The sequence below is a fragment of the Macaca fascicularis genome, chromosome 5, assembly GCF_037993035.2.
Source record: "Macaca fascicularis isolate 582-1 chromosome 5, T2T-MFA8v1.1".
In the NCBI taxonomy this organism is placed as follows: Eukaryota; Metazoa; Chordata; class Mammalia; order Primates; family Cercopithecidae; genus Macaca; species Macaca fascicularis.
Window position 1 is genome coordinate 156371213 of NC_088379.1, and position 15081 is coordinate 156386293.

The window sequence follows — 15081 nt, forward strand, 5'->3', positions numbered from 1 at the left end:
ACCACTGAGTTTTTCTATTTTTTACATTCCATTTAGAGAGGTTTGGTTACTGCCCTTGGTGAATTTGGAAGCTTCTATATATGACATCCAGATCTTCCTACCAGATGTGAATATGATCTGACTGCTACCCTCTCATTCTGATACAGCCTTCTGTCAGCCTCCTTGGCCAGTTTGATATTTTTATTAATTATTTACTTATTTTTTTACCCTTTTTTCAAGAAATAGGGTCTCACAGTGTTGCCCAGGCTGGACTAGAACTCCCACTCCTGGGCTCAAGCAGTCCTCCTGCCTCACCTTTCCAGGTGGCTGGGGCTGTAAGTGCACACCACCATGCCCAGCAATATTTTTATTTCTGTAATGTGTCATTTATCCAGTGATCGTTTTATTATTATAGAATCACAGAAATGGAGGGACTCCTAGAAGTAATCAAATTCGGTGGTTTTTAAGCCTTTTATTCCCTCTAAAGGGATATTAAAACCATTAAAAATATAATTTATCCCAATATGTAAATCAGAGAAAGCTGAACTTCTGGTTCAGAGAGGAACACAGATGAAGGGCCAAACACCATTTCTCCACTCTCCTCCCAACCCAGCCTTCGAGGTATCTGGGGGCTCTGTGGATCTCACTTTGAAACCCATAGTTCTGGAGTAACGGAAGGACTACTATATTAAGTAAATCCTTCTAGCACCAGTTAGCACCAATTTGCTTGTATATTGCTTCCTGAGGGTAAAATTTTAAAACAAAACTGCTCCAAGTTCTTCCTCTGCATTTGTCTGTAGTGTGAATTACCTGCAGACACTCAACAGTCATCAAGAAGCTTATTGTGTATCTTGAATGTTTAGCCCAACCAGCATGCACTGTAGGTACCACAGGTGAGAGGCTGACCTGAGTGACAGAGTGGTACTCACTATTTTATTTGATGATGAGTATGGCATCTGGATAGCACTTAAGAGATTGGGATGTACTAGATGAGATAGGCTCTAATTGTATAGATCAGTGATTTTCAAAGTGTGGTCCCCTGACTAGCAGCATAGGCATCTTCCAAAACTTGTTAGAATACAGATTCTTGGGAGTTGGATGCCATGGCTCACAACTGTAATCCCAGTACTTTGGGAGGCTAAGGTGAGGCTCATTTGAGGCCAGGAATTTGAGACAATCCTGGGCAACATAGTGAGACTCTGTCTCTACAAAATGTTTTAAAAACTAGCCAGGCATGGTGGTGCATACCTGTAGTCTTAGCTACTAGAGAGGATCCCTTGAGTCCAGAAGTCTGAGGCTGCAATGAGCTGTTATTGCACCGCTGCACTGCAGCCTGGGTGACAAAGTGAGGCCCTGTCTCTTTAAAAAACAAAAAACAAAAACAAAAACACAAACTACTGTGTCTGGTAGGTTCTTGGTCTCGCTGACTTCAAGAATGAAGGCGCGGACCCTCGTGGTGAGTGTTACAGTTCTTAAAGATGGTGAGTCTGGAGTTTGTTCCTTCAGATGTTCAGATGTGTCCAGAGTTTCTTCCTTCTGATGGGTTCGTGGTCTCACTAACTTCAGGAGTGAAGCTGCAGACCCTCGTGATGAGTGTTATAGCTCTTAAAGGTGATGCGTCCGGAGTTGTTCGTTCCTTCAGGAGTGAAGCTGCAGTCCTTTGTGGTGAGTGTCACAGCTAATAAAGGTGGTGCACACCCAAAGAGTGAGCGGCAGCAAGATTTATTGTGAAGAGTGAAAAAACAAAACTTCTGCAGAGTGGAAGGGGACCCGAGTCGGTTGCCACTGCTGGCTCGGGCAGCCTGCTTTTATTCCCTTATCTGGCCCCATCCACATCCTGCTGATTAGTCCATTTTACAGAGAGCTGATTGGTCCATTTTGAGAGGGTGCTGATTGGTGTGTTTACAAACCTTGAGCTAGACAGAGTGCTCATTGATGCATTTAGAATCCTGTAGCTAGACACAATAGTTCTCCAAGTCCCCACTAGATTAGCTAGACACATAGCACTGATTGGTGCATTTACAAACCTTGAGCTAGACACAAGGTGCTGATTGGTACATTTACAAACCTTGAGCTAGACACAGAGTGCTGATTGGTGCATTTACAATCCTCCAACTAGACATAAAAGTTCTCCAAGTCCCCACCCGACTCAGGAGCCCAGCTGGCTGCATCTAGTGGATCCTGCACTGGGGCCATGGGTGGAGCTGCTCACCAGTCCTGTGCTGTGTGCCTGCACTCCTCAGCCCTTAGGCAGTCGATGGGACTGGGCACCGTGGAGCAGGGGGCGGCACCCATCGGGGAGTCTTGGGCCGCCTGAGAGCTCATGGGAGGGGCTGGATTTGGGCCTAGCGTGCTGCAGGTCCTGAGCCCTGCCCCGTGGGGAGGCGACTGAGGCATGGCGAGAATTTGAGCATGGCGAGGGCAGGCCGGCAGTGCTGGGGGACCTGGTGCACCCTCCGCAGCTGCTGGCCCAGGTGCTAAGCCCCTTACTGCCTGGGACCGGTGGCGCTGGCTGGCTGCTCCGAGCGTGGGGCCCACCAAGCTTGCGCCTACCTGGAGTTTGCGCTGGCCCATGAGCTCTCTGCACAGCCCCAGTTCCCACCTGCGCCTCTCCCTCCACACCTCCCCGCAATAGAGGGAGCTGGCTTTGGCCACGGCCAGCCCAGAGAGGGGCTCCCACAGTGCAGTGGTGGGCTGAAGGGCTCCTCAGGCGTGGCCAGAGTGGATGCCGAGGCCGAGGAGGCTCCAGCGAGGGCTGCCAGCATGCTGTCGCATCTCAATCCCTCCTCTAAACAGGACAGCCCAACTGCTGTTGGTAATTTGGCCGGTGACCGCTGTAGCTACTTCCTGCTGGATAGGGGCAATGAAGGGGCCCTGCAGTTGTAGTGTCCTCCGGAGGAGAGCTCTCTAGGCCAGTGGAAGGGCCAGTAGGTCGGTCCAGAGGTCCTCGGTAGAAGTTGTTGGTTGAACTCATTTGGGGTTCCATTTGTAAGACCATCTGTAGCTTGATGGCCTTGATTCTAGAGGAAACAAATTTGACAAGCAGGTTCAAAAGACAGGGTCCAAAGGCGAGTAACAGCAAGGCGGCTGCCACGGGACCTAGAAAGGGGAGAAGCCATGTTGCCCAGCCCCAGAGGTTGGTATAAGAATTTGAAAGGCATTGCCTGATTTCAGAAACCTTTTCCTGTAAATGCCGGATGGCATCTCGTACTATCCCTGACTGGTTAGTGTAAAAACAGCACTCTTCCCCTAAGAAGGTGCAGAGTCCTCCTTTCTCAGCAGTGAGGAGGTCTAGGCCTCAGTGGTTTTGGAGAGTCACTGCTGCCAAAGCGTCTATTTGGGATTGTAGAGCAAGGATAGATTTCATTCTCTCTTGCAAACTGAGAAATCCTTTGAGAATGTATAGTAGTAGGATAATGAAGTAGATAAACAGGTTATTCCAGTTCTGGTAGCAGTAGCCATTCCTGACCCTATAAGTAGGGGTATTACTTGTATGGTTCTGTGCTGATGGACTTGAACTTTGAGGGGTACTGACAAGGTCTGATTTCCTGGGGCAATGTTAATGTTGGGAGTTAGAAAGACTAGGGTGCAGGTGCCTGTCCAGTTAGTGGGGAGGCAGACATAGGTCAACGTTCCACATAAGAAGAATATACCTTGGCTGGGTAGACAGAACTGGTTATGTGTGTTAAAAAGGTGTGTGAGTTTGTTGTTTCCATTTTCCCATACTTCTAGAGTACTTACCAAGGTAGCTCCAGTGAGTGACTGGAAAGGGGTGTTGGGAGCAAACTGAGTGGCTCCCTGTGTTCTGTTTTCCCATTAGAGAAAAAAACATTTTGTATCCACTAGGAACCATTTGAGAGAGTGATTGGAAAAGGGGATGAGAAGGCATTCACTCGTGGTGGGGGTGCTGCTACAGGGGGTCCAGGGGTGAATGGTGATGCAGGGAGTATGTTTGTCATTACAAAACCTGGACTGTTTGTTAAGCAGGGAGGAGGAGGTGATTTTTGGGCCCCTGAGAAGCAGACAAGCCATGTCAATGGAGCTGTTTGGGTGACTTGGAAGTTACTATGATCAGTTGGGGCTTGAAGTTGTAAGGTGTAATTACATTGATGCGGCAGTAGGTGTCCCAGGGGCAGGCCTGATAACAGGTTGCATTGGATGCATAAAGGGGCTTGGAAAGTTAAGATGGTATTCGTAGTTATAGGGCCATGTATGGGCTTTTCATTGCCTGTGTAATAGGTGAGGTTGGAAATGTAAGAATGTAAAAGTTGGATTGCACATCCTGTTAGGGTATTCTTGGTCCTATCAGAGATGGGAAAGTTGGCTAATGATTGCATATTTAGAAGTCGGAAAGGATCTTTTCCTTCATAGTGAGGGTGGTAGGTTAAGTTGGTAAAGACCCAGTTTTTTGCGGGAATGGGAGTGGCCACATAAGCAGAGGTTGATAGAGAGATACAAAGCCAACAGTCATTTGCCAGGGAAGGATTGGATTGGTTTAACAGAGTGAGTTAAGTTGAGAGTCTTGTAGAGGTAATTAGGAGCTAGTGGAAAGGGAGGGGCAATTGTATGAGGTATCCAAGGAAGCAGGAGGGGTAGATAGGCAAAGAGTAAATAGGAAGGTAAAGAGGGTGCTCTGAAGACGAGATCATTTTGTCTAGCCTGAGTTAAAGGTAGGAGTAAATTGCTGTCAGAAAGAAGGAAGATAGAAAGAAGGTTGATGTGATTAGGATTTTCATCCCAGCAGGAGCTACAGTATATAGTCCTATTGCAAAGAGTATGGTTAGTATGCTGCTTAATAATATAATGAAATAGTAAAAGGATTCCATTAAAGGGGTAAGGAGAGCTGTTAAAGATAAAGATTATGTAGTTTTTCACTTATCTTTTTATGGAGGAAGGGGTTTTTCCTCGAGATCAGTGGTGGGAGCCTTTTTAGTCTGGGATGTTTCCTTCCTAAATAGGAGATGCAAGTCCAACAGTTTGCAGGTATATTGAGGCTGGTCTGGCTGATCTTGGGACTCCTGAGCTGATGGTCCCGCAGGTTCCTCAGGGGATGTCCAAAGTTTAACTCGGGTGAGTGAATCCAAGATTCCACTCCTGCCACCTTAACTGCAGTGGTGGGGGTAGTGAGGATTACCGAGTATGGTCCTTCCCACAAAGAGTCCATAGATGGGGAGGTAGGGGGGAGAGGTTTGACCAACACTAGATCTCCTGGTTGAAACAACTCTGTTCCCTTTTCTCTGTGACATCCTTCAGGTAGGTTTTTAAGGTTTTGTTGATATTTTGCCACAGAAGTTATATCTTTGACCAAGTTGGCCGTTTCTTGATCAAGTAGGAGGTCATTTGTGAGAAAACATTGTCCATACAGCATTTCATTTGGACTGAGCTCCATTTTGTGAGAATTTTGGATTCTCAACAAGACCATGGGCAAAAGAGTAGGCCATGGGAGATGAATTTTTTGTGTTAGTTTCCTTAAGTGCCTCTTGAGTGTTTCATTTGCCTTTCTGACCTTCCCTGAGAATTATGGCCTCCAGGAGCAGTGAAGGTGATATTGTATCCCTAGCACCCTGGAAATTCCCAGAGTTATCGTGGCTTTAAAAGCTGGACCATTGTTGCTCTGTAAGCTTTGGGGAAGCCCAAATCTAGGAATTATTTCATGAATTAGGACTTTAATCACTTCCTGAGCCTTCTCTGTCTTGCAGGGGAAAGCTTCTATCCAATTTATAAAGGTATCAACACAGACCAACAAGTATTGAAATTCCTTTGACTTAGGCGTATGGGTGAAGTCTAACTGCCAGTCCTCTGCAGGATAGTAACCTATTTTTTGTTCCCCCAAAGGGGCCTTACGATGAACCAAGGGATTATTCTTTTGGCACACCTCACAGGCTTTGACTACCTGTCAGATGGTCTGGAGGAAATCTGGCCCTGTAAATAGGGATTTGGCCATTTGATGAGTGTTTTCAATACCCATATGAAAAGTTTGGTGGAGGGTTTTAAGTATTTTCCACTGGCTGGCTTCGGGTATAAGTACCTTTTCTTCTTCTGTCGCCAACCACCCCAAGGGGAGAAAACTATGCCCCTGTGAAAGTCCCCATTCTGTTTCAGTCGGGGAATACTGGAGCTTAATCTTTTGGAGGGGGTTGTTCCATATCAAGGGTCCTTCCGTAGGTATTTCTAATGGGAGGTTCTGCCTGGCAGCAATTTTGGCCTCAGCATCTGCCCGATGGTTTCCTTCTGACTTTTCTCCTTCACCTTTCTGATGGCTTTGGCAGTGTAAGACTGCCACCTCCTTGGGTTTTTGCACTGCGTGCAATAACTCCATAATTTCCTTGTGGTATTTAATGGGGGTTCCTTCAGAGGTTAGGAATTCCCTTTCTTTCCATATTGCAGCATGGGCACATAGGATTAGATAAGGATGCTTGCTATCTGTATACACATTTATTCTTTTTCCCTTTTCCAGTTCTAAGGCTCGGGTAAGTGCCACTAGTTCTGCTGACTGGGCACTGGTCCCCGGGGGAAGAGGCTTACTTTTAAGTACGGTTATATCACTATGGCATAACCCGCCCTTTGTATCCCATTCTCCACAAAAGAACATTAGTATATAGATTAAGGTCAGGATTAGCTAAGGGGACTTCTAAGAGATCATCTCGGGCGGCATTAAGTCTGGACTATAATTTGTTGGTAGTCATGTTTGATTGGTTCCCCATCCTCTGGGAGAAAAGTGGCAGGGTTGAGGGCCACGCACGTATGTGTTTGAAGCACTGGTCCCTCAAGGAGTAGTGCTTGGTATCTAAGTAGGTGGTTGTCTGATAGCCATAAACTTCCTTTGGCACCTAGTATGCCATTTACATCATGAGTAGTCCAGACAGTGAGATCCTTTCCTTGTGTTACTTTGATAGCCTCTGACACTAAGACAGTCACTGCTGCAACTACCCGTAAAGAGTGAGGCCAGCCTTTTGCTACAACATCAGTTTCCTCACTTAGGTATGCCACTGGTTGTGGGATTGTCCCACGAGTCTGAGTAAGGACTCCAAGAGCTATCCCTGTTCTCTCTGTGACATATAAAGATAAGTTTTCTCCTGTGGGAAGGCTTAAAGCTGGAACTTGTACTAGGGCCTGCTTTAAGATTTTGAAGGCTGTTTCTGTCCCTGGTTCCCATTTTACTAGATGAGTATTTGCCCTCTGGGTCTCCTTGATTAGAGTATAGAGGGACCTGGCTATATCGCTGTTTCCGGGGATCCATAGTTGGCAAAAGCCAGTGATTCCAAGGAATCTTCGCAACTGTTTTAATGTCTTAGGGTGAGCATAAGCCAGTATAGGCTGTATTCGTTCCTTGCTGAGGGCCCTGGTTCCTCTGGCTAAGATTAGGCCTAGATGTTTGACTTGCTGTAGGCAGAGCTGGGCCTTCAACCTAGACATCTTGAACCCTTGATTAGCTAGAAAGTTCAAGGGATCTAGAGTAGCCTGCTGGCACAAGGCTTCCAAACTGGTAGCCAAAAGTAAATCATCCATATACTGAAGGACCAGTGTGCCTGGACTTGAGAGGTGGCCGAGATCTTGGGCCAGTGTCTGACCAAACAGGTGAGGGCTATCCCTAAACCCTTGGGGCAAGACCATCCATGTAAGTTGGAATGTGTGGGGGTCTGTGGGATCCTCAAAGGCGAAGAGAAACTGGGAGTCAGAGTGCAGGGGAATACAGAAGAAGGCATCCTTGAGGTCCAGAACCGTGAACCATTCTACTTCCTCTGGTATTTGAGAGAACAGGTCATAGGGCTTGGGTACAACTGGATATAGCAGAATTACTGCTACATTGATGAGTCTAAGATCTTGCTCTAGTCTCCACTGACCATTTGGTTTTTGTACTCCTAGAACTGGGGTGTTGCAGGGCATTTCCTTGCTAAACCTTGAGCTTTTACATGGTTAACAGTATCCTGTAATCCTTTATGAGCTTCAGGTCTTAAGGGATATTGCCTTTGATTAGGAAAAGTGGTGGGGTCTTTTAGCCTGATTTGGGGACTGGGCAGGCATTTTTTGCTCTTCCAAATTGTCCTTCCACTGCCCAGACTTCAGGGTTGAATCCCTCCTCAAGTAGGGGATAACAAATGGATAACTTGTTCCCCATATTCATGTAGATAATCGCTCTAGCCTTGGCTAATATATCCCTCCCTAATAAGGGTGTGGGACTTTCAGGCATAACAAGAAAGGCATATGAAAAGAGCAAAGTCTCCCAATTACAACTGAGGAGGTGGGAGAAATACCTGGTTACAGGCTGTCCCAGGATTCCTCGGATGGTAATGGACCTTGAGGACAGTCGTCCAGGACAGGAGATTAATACTGAGAAGGCCACGCCAGTGTCCAGGAGGAAGTCAATATCCTGGTCCTCAATGGTTAAACATACCCGGGGCTCAGTGAGGGTGATGACAAGAGCTGGCGCTTGCCCCAGGCACCCTCAGTCCTGTTGCTGGATCATCTGGTTGGGGGCTTCTGACCCAGAGAACCTTTGTCCTCTGGGGCAGCGCACCTTCCAGTGATTGCCTTGGCAAAGTGAACATGGACGAGGGGGCAGCTTGTTTCTCATTGGACAATCTTTTTTAAAGTGTCTTTGCAAACCATACTGATAACAAGCCGTACTGCTGATTGGCCTGCTCCATTTTCTGTCCTCTCTGAACCACCAAGGTTTGTTTGTCTGTGGGTCATGACTAAGGCTGTGGCCTTTCTCTGATTTTGCTTTTCCTTTTGGGCCTATTCCTCTTGGTCCCCATTATAGAACACCGAGGTTGCCAGGTTTAATAATGCCTCCAAATTTTGTTCAGGGTCCAGGGCTTGCTTTTGGAGCTTTCTCCTGATATCTGTGGCTGATTGGGTAATAAACTTATCTTTTATAATCAACTGACCCTTGAGTGATTCAGGTGACAGGGGAGTATATTTTCTTAAGGCCTCCCATAGCTGCTCGAGGAAGGCAGAAGGATTTTCTTCCTTTCCCTGAGTTATGGTGGACATCATTGAATAATTCATGGGCTTTTTCCTAACTGTCCTTAGTCCTTCTAGAACACAAGTCAACAGATGTTTACGACTCCAAGCCCCATGATCTGAGTCAGGGTCCCAGTGGGAATCCATACTGGGGATGGCTTGCTGACTGGTAGGGAATTTGTCCCTTTCTTTGACTGTCATTTTATCATTTACTTGACTAAGATACCAAGTATCCCCAAACTCTTGGGCTGTAGCTAAAGCCGCATTCATTTCATTAAAGGCTGGGGTTTGATCTAACAATAGCATGACATCTCTCCAAGTGAGATCGAAGGTTTGCCCTAGACCTTGTAGGACATCTATGTACCTATCAGGATCGTCTGAAAACTTCCCCAGGTCTGCCTTTATCTGCTTTAAATCACAGAGGGAGAAAGGGACATGTACCCGGGTTGGGCCAAATTCCCCTCCCCCTACAGCTTGAAGGGAACATAACTGATAGCCTGGGGGAGTTTGTGGTCCTTTGGAGATTTCTTTGCTTATTTCCTTCTGTTCAGGGGAGATTAGAGGAGGATTATCATTAATAGGACGGGCAGCTATAGGGAGGCTAGGATGTGGGGATAAGCTGAGAGGTCCTCCTGTGGGATGTAAATTGCAATCTTTGCATAGTTGTGTATTCTCCTTCAGTGAAAAGAAAGCTTGGACATAAGGTATTTCACTCCATTTGCCTTACCTCTTACAGAAAAGGTCAAGCTGCAGGATAGTACTGTAATTTGTACTTCCCTCAGGTGGCCATTTTTCCCCATCAGAGAGAGAATATTGGGGCCAGGCCATAGTGCAGAAAAAAAAGAGCCACCTCTTTTTCAGGGTTTGCAGGTCAAATGGGTCCCAACGGCTTAGGATGCATTTCAAGGGTGAGCCTGTTGATGCCTGAGTGTTTCCCATCTGAAAGACAAAACTGCCCACGATTTTGGTTTGTTTTGTTTCTCCCCCTGCCCAAGAACCCGCAATGGTCCCTGGACCCTGCTGATCAGATTGGTTGCAGTCACCGACACAGCAGCAGAAACAACCCCTGCCCAAAAACCCGCAATGGTTCTTGGACCCTGCTGATTGAAATAGTTGCACTCACTGACGTAGCAGCAAAAACACTAGTTTTCCTCCCAGACCACAAAGAGGACTGAGGAAGGTCAGATTTAGTGGCCCTTACTGATGCATTCTTGAAAACCTGTACTCTTGCATGTCCTCCTAGACCACAGGGAAGACCGAGAAAAATTGGATTTAGTGGTCCTTACTGACACATTCTTGAAAACCTGTTAGATTCCTAAGCATTCTCCTGTTAATATTGGGACTTTACACATGTCCTATAAAGATGTTATGCCCCAAAAATGAAGTGGAAGGCCATACCCTGAGGGAGGGAAGGCATCTCCAGGATTGGAAGAATGACACCTTTTGTTCTCACTTATATGAATAGGAAGGATATAATTCTGAGGCTCCCCATATCCTAGCTTCAGGAAGAGCTTTTGTTAGGTCTGTTAGTCTGAGGAGGGATCCTAAAATTCCAGATAGTCCCCCCTACCATGGGGCTTTCTGATTGGTGAGGCCAGGTGCCTAAAGGAGGTAACAGAGTCCTGGAGTTTATACTAGAAATCATTCTTATAGGAGAAACTAGAAAACCACCAGAGACAGGAAGTGATTTTTAAAAGCAGGACTAGCCTTGGAGAAGAGAGGTGAGAGGAAGTTTGTCTGGCAGGCATTAGGACCCAGGGGGCAAAGGTCAGGATAGATAGGATAGATGAGTGAGTCTCACTTGGGCGACATCCCTTTGAGAGTTCCGCTCATGGCTGCAGGGTCAACCAACTTGTCAGGACCCTGGAGCTGAATGGCCTTCCTCTCTGTCAACCCTCAGCTCAGCCCAGAAGTACAGGAAAAGCGGAAGCTGGTTCCAGGCAAACCAATGCTCCCAAACCCCCGGGGGTTGTTAGAGAGCCCTTTCCCAGAAAGCCTGACACCCATGTCTTTAGTTTGGCAGCCACGCTAGTAGTTTTTAACTGGCTGACAGGTGCCTGGTATTTAGCCCCCAAATTCTAAGGAAAAATAGGACAGGATAGCAAGTGAAAGAGGTCCGATGGTACTCACTGCCTGGTGATTGGTGATAGTCTCACTGGTTGGCGATAGGTGATGGTCTCACTGGTTGGCGATAGGTGATGGTCTCACTACCTGGCGATAGTCTCACTGCTTGGTGATAGGTGATAGTCCCATCTGGGTCACCAAAATGTGTCCAGAATTGGTGGGTTCTTGGTCTCGCTGACTTCAAGAATGAAGCCACGGACCCTTGTGGTGAGTGTTACAGTTCTTAAAGATGGTGAGTCTGGAGTTTGTTCCTTCAGATGTTCAGATGTGTCCAGTGTTTCTTCCTTCTGGTGGGTTCATGGTCTCGCTGACTTCAGGAGTGAAGCCATGGACCCTTGCGGTGAGTGTTACAGCTCTTAAAGGCGGGGCGTCTGGAGTTGTTCATTCCTTCCAGTAGGTTCATGGTCTCGCTGGCTTCAGGAGTGAAGCTGCAGACCTTCGTGGTGAGTGTTACAGCTACTAAAGGCAGCGGGGACCCAAAGAGTGAGCAGCAGCAAGATTTATTATGAAGAGTGAAAGAACAAAGCTTCCACAGTGTGGAAGGGGACCCAAGTGGGTTGCCACTGCTGGCTGGGACAGCCTGCTTTTGTTCCCTTATCTGGCCCCACCCACATCCTGCTGATTGGTCCATTTTACAGAGAGCTGATTGGTCCATATTACAGAGAGTTGATTGGTCCGTTTTACAGAGAGCTGATTGGTCTGTTTTGACAGGGTGCTGATTGGTGAGTTTACAAACCTTGAGCTAGACACAGTGCTGATTGGTGCATTTACAATCCTGTAGCTAGACACAAAAGTTCTCCAAGTCTCCACTAGATTAGCTAGACACATAGCACTGATTGGTGCATTTACAAACCTTGAACTAGACACAGGGTGCTGACTGGTGCATTTACAAACCTTGACCTAGACACGTAGTGCTGATTGGTGTGTTTACAATCCTCCAACTAGACATAAAAGTTCTCCAAGTCCCCACCCAACTCAGGAACCCAGCTGGCTTCACCTACTGGATCCCGCGCTGGGGTTGTGGGCGGAGCTGCCCACCAGTCTCCTGCTGCGTGCCTGCACTTCTCAGCCCTTGGGTAGTTGATGGGACTGGGCACTGAGGAGCAGGTGGTGGCACCTGTCGGGGAGGCTCGGGCCACGTGGGAGCCCACAGAGGGGGTGGGGCTTGGGCATGGCAGGCTGCAGGTCCCGAGCCCTGCCCCACGGGGAGACGGCTGAGGCCCAGTGAGAAATCAAGCGTGGCATGGGCGGGCCGGCAGTGCTGGGGGACCCGGTGGACCCTTTGCAGCTGTTGGCCCGGGTGCTAAGCCCTTCACTGCCCGGGGCCAGCAGTGCTGGCCAGCTGCTCATTGAGTGCAGGGCTCACGAAGCCTGCGCCCACCCGGAGCTCATGCTGGCCCGTAAGCGCTGTGCGCAGCCCTGGTTCCCGCCCGTTCCTCTCCCTCCACACCTCCCTGCAAGCAGAGGGAGCCGGCTTCGGCCTCGGCCAGCCCAGAGAGGGGCTCCCACAGTGCAGCGGTGGGCTGAAGGGCTCCTTAAGCACAGCCAGAGTGGGCGCCGAGGCCGAGGAGTCACTGAGAGCAAGCAAGGGCTGCCAGCACGCTGTCACCTCTCACTACCATCAGAGAGTGCTATAAACACCCCTACGCAAATAAACTAGAAAATCTACAAGAAATGGATAAATTCCTGAACACATACACCGTCCCAAGACTAAACCAGTGAGATCGAATCCCTGAATAGACTGATAACAAGTTCTGAAATTGAATCGGTAATTAATATCCTACCAACCAAAAAAAGTCCAGGATCAGACAGATTCATAGCTGAATTCTACCAGAGGTACAAAGAGAAGCTGATACCATTCCTTCTGAAACTATTCCAAACAATTGATAAAGGAGGGACTCTTCCATAACTCATTTTATGAGGCCAGCATGATCCTGATACCAAAACCTGGCAGAGACACAATAAAAAGAGAAAACTTCAGATTAATATCACTGATCAATATCCATGCAAAAATCCTCAATAAAATACTGGCACACCAAATCCATCAGCACATCAAAAAGCTTATCCACCACAATCAAGTAGGCTTCATCCTTGGGATGCAAAGCTGGATCAACAAACACAAATCAATAAAAGTAACCCATCACATAAACAGAACCAATGACGAAAACCACATGATTATCACAATAGATGCAGAAAATCCTTTGATAAAATTCAACATCCCTTCATGTTAAAAACTCTCAATAAACTAAGTATTGATGGAACATATCTCAAAATAATAAGAGCTATCTATGACAAACCCATCCAATATTATACTGAATGGGCAAAAGCTGGAAGCATTCCCTTTGAAAACTGGCTCAAGACAAGGATGGCCTTTCTCGCTACTCCTATTCAACATTGTATTGGAAGTTCTGGCCATGGCAATTAGGTAAGAGAAAGAAATAAAGGGTCTTCACATAGGGAGAGAGGAAGTCAAATTGCCTCTGTTTGCAGATGACATGATCTATATTTAGAAGATCCCATCGTCTCAGCCCAAAAACTCCTTAAGCTGATAAGCAACTTCAGCAAAGTTTCAGGATACAAAATCAATATGCAAAAATCACAAGCATTTGTAGACACCAAAAATAGACAAGAAGAGAGCCAAATCATGAGTGAACTCCCATTCACAATTGCTACAAAGAGAATAAAATACCTAGGAATACAACTTACAAGGGACGTGAAGGAACTCTTCAAGGAGAACTACAAACCACTGCTCAAGGAAATAAGAGAGGACAGAAACAAATGGAAAACCGTTCTGTGCTCATGGATAGGAAGAATCAATATTGTGAAAATGACCATACTGCCCAAAGTAATTTATAGATTCAGTGCTATTCCCATCAAACTACCCTTGACTTTCCTCACAGAATTAGAAAAAACTGCTTTAAATTTCATATGGAACCAAGAGCAACCTCATATAGCCAAGACAGTTCTAAGCAAAAAGAACAGACCTGGAGGCATCACACTACCTGACCTCAAAGTAAACTACAAGGCTACAGTAACCAAAACAGCATGGTACTGGTACCAAAACAGACATATAGACCAATGGAACAGAACAGAGACCTCAGAAATAACGCCACACATCTACAACCATCTGATCTTTGACAAACCTAACTAAAACAAGAAATGGGGAAAAGATTCCCTATTTAATAAATGGTGCTGGGAAAACTGGCTAGCCATATGCAGAAAACTGAAATTGGACCCCTTCCTTATGCTTTATAAAAATAATTAACTCAAAATGGATTAAAGACTTAAATGTAAAACCCAAAACCATAAAAACCCTAGAAGAAAAACTAGGCAATACCATTCAGGACATAGGCCTGGGCAGACTTCACGACGAAAACACCAAAAGCAATTGCAACAAAAGCCAAAATTGAGAAATGGAATGTAATTAAAGAGCTTCTGCAAAGCAAAAGAAACTAGCATCAGAATGAACAGGCAGCCTACAGAATGGGAGAAAATTTTTGCAGTCTACCCATCTGACAAAGGTCTAATATTCAGAATCTAAAGGGAACTTAAACAAATTTACAAGAAAAAACAACCCTATAAAAAAGTGGGCAAAGGGCCGGGCGCGGTGGCTCAAGCCTGTAATCCCAGCACTTTGGGAGGCCGAGATGGGCGGATCACGAGGTCAGGAGATCGAGAGACGATCCCGGCTAACACGGTGAAACCCCGTCTCTACTAAAAAATACAAGAAAATAGCCGGGCGAGGTGGCGGGCGCCTGTAGTCCCAGCTACTCGGGAGGCTGAGGCAGGAGAATGGCGTAAACCCGGGAGGCGGAGCTTGCAGTGAGCTGAGATCCGGCCACTGCACTCCAGCCTGGGTGACAGAGCAAGACTCCGTCTCAAAAAAAAAAAAAAAAAAAAAAAAAGTGGGCAAAGGATATGAACAGAAACTTCTCAAAAGAAGACATTTATGTGGCCAAGAAGCATACGAAGAAAGCTCAACATCACTGATCGTTAGAGAAATGCAAATCA

At 46.7% G+C, this 15081-nt stretch overlaps 2 protein-coding genes across 3 annotated transcripts in view; one reads left to right on the top strand and one right to left on the bottom strand.

Annotated features, from left to right (window-relative positions):
• LOC135971021 (uncharacterized) overlaps positions 1–2376 on the bottom strand; it is a 61263-nt gene extending 58887 nt beyond the window's left edge. Inside the window, exon 1 of the mRNA XM_074039149.1 lies at positions 2192–2376. Within this exon, the coding sequence (XP_073895250.1) occupies positions 2192–2376 (185 nt within the window). The remainder of the gene's footprint in view (positions 1–2191) is intronic.
• The window catches only part of FHIP1A (FHF complex subunit HOOK interacting protein 1A), a 264968-nt gene that overhangs the window by 51372 nt on the left and 198515 nt on the right, over positions 1–15081 (top strand). The gene's annotated exons all lie outside the window — the stretch shown is intronic.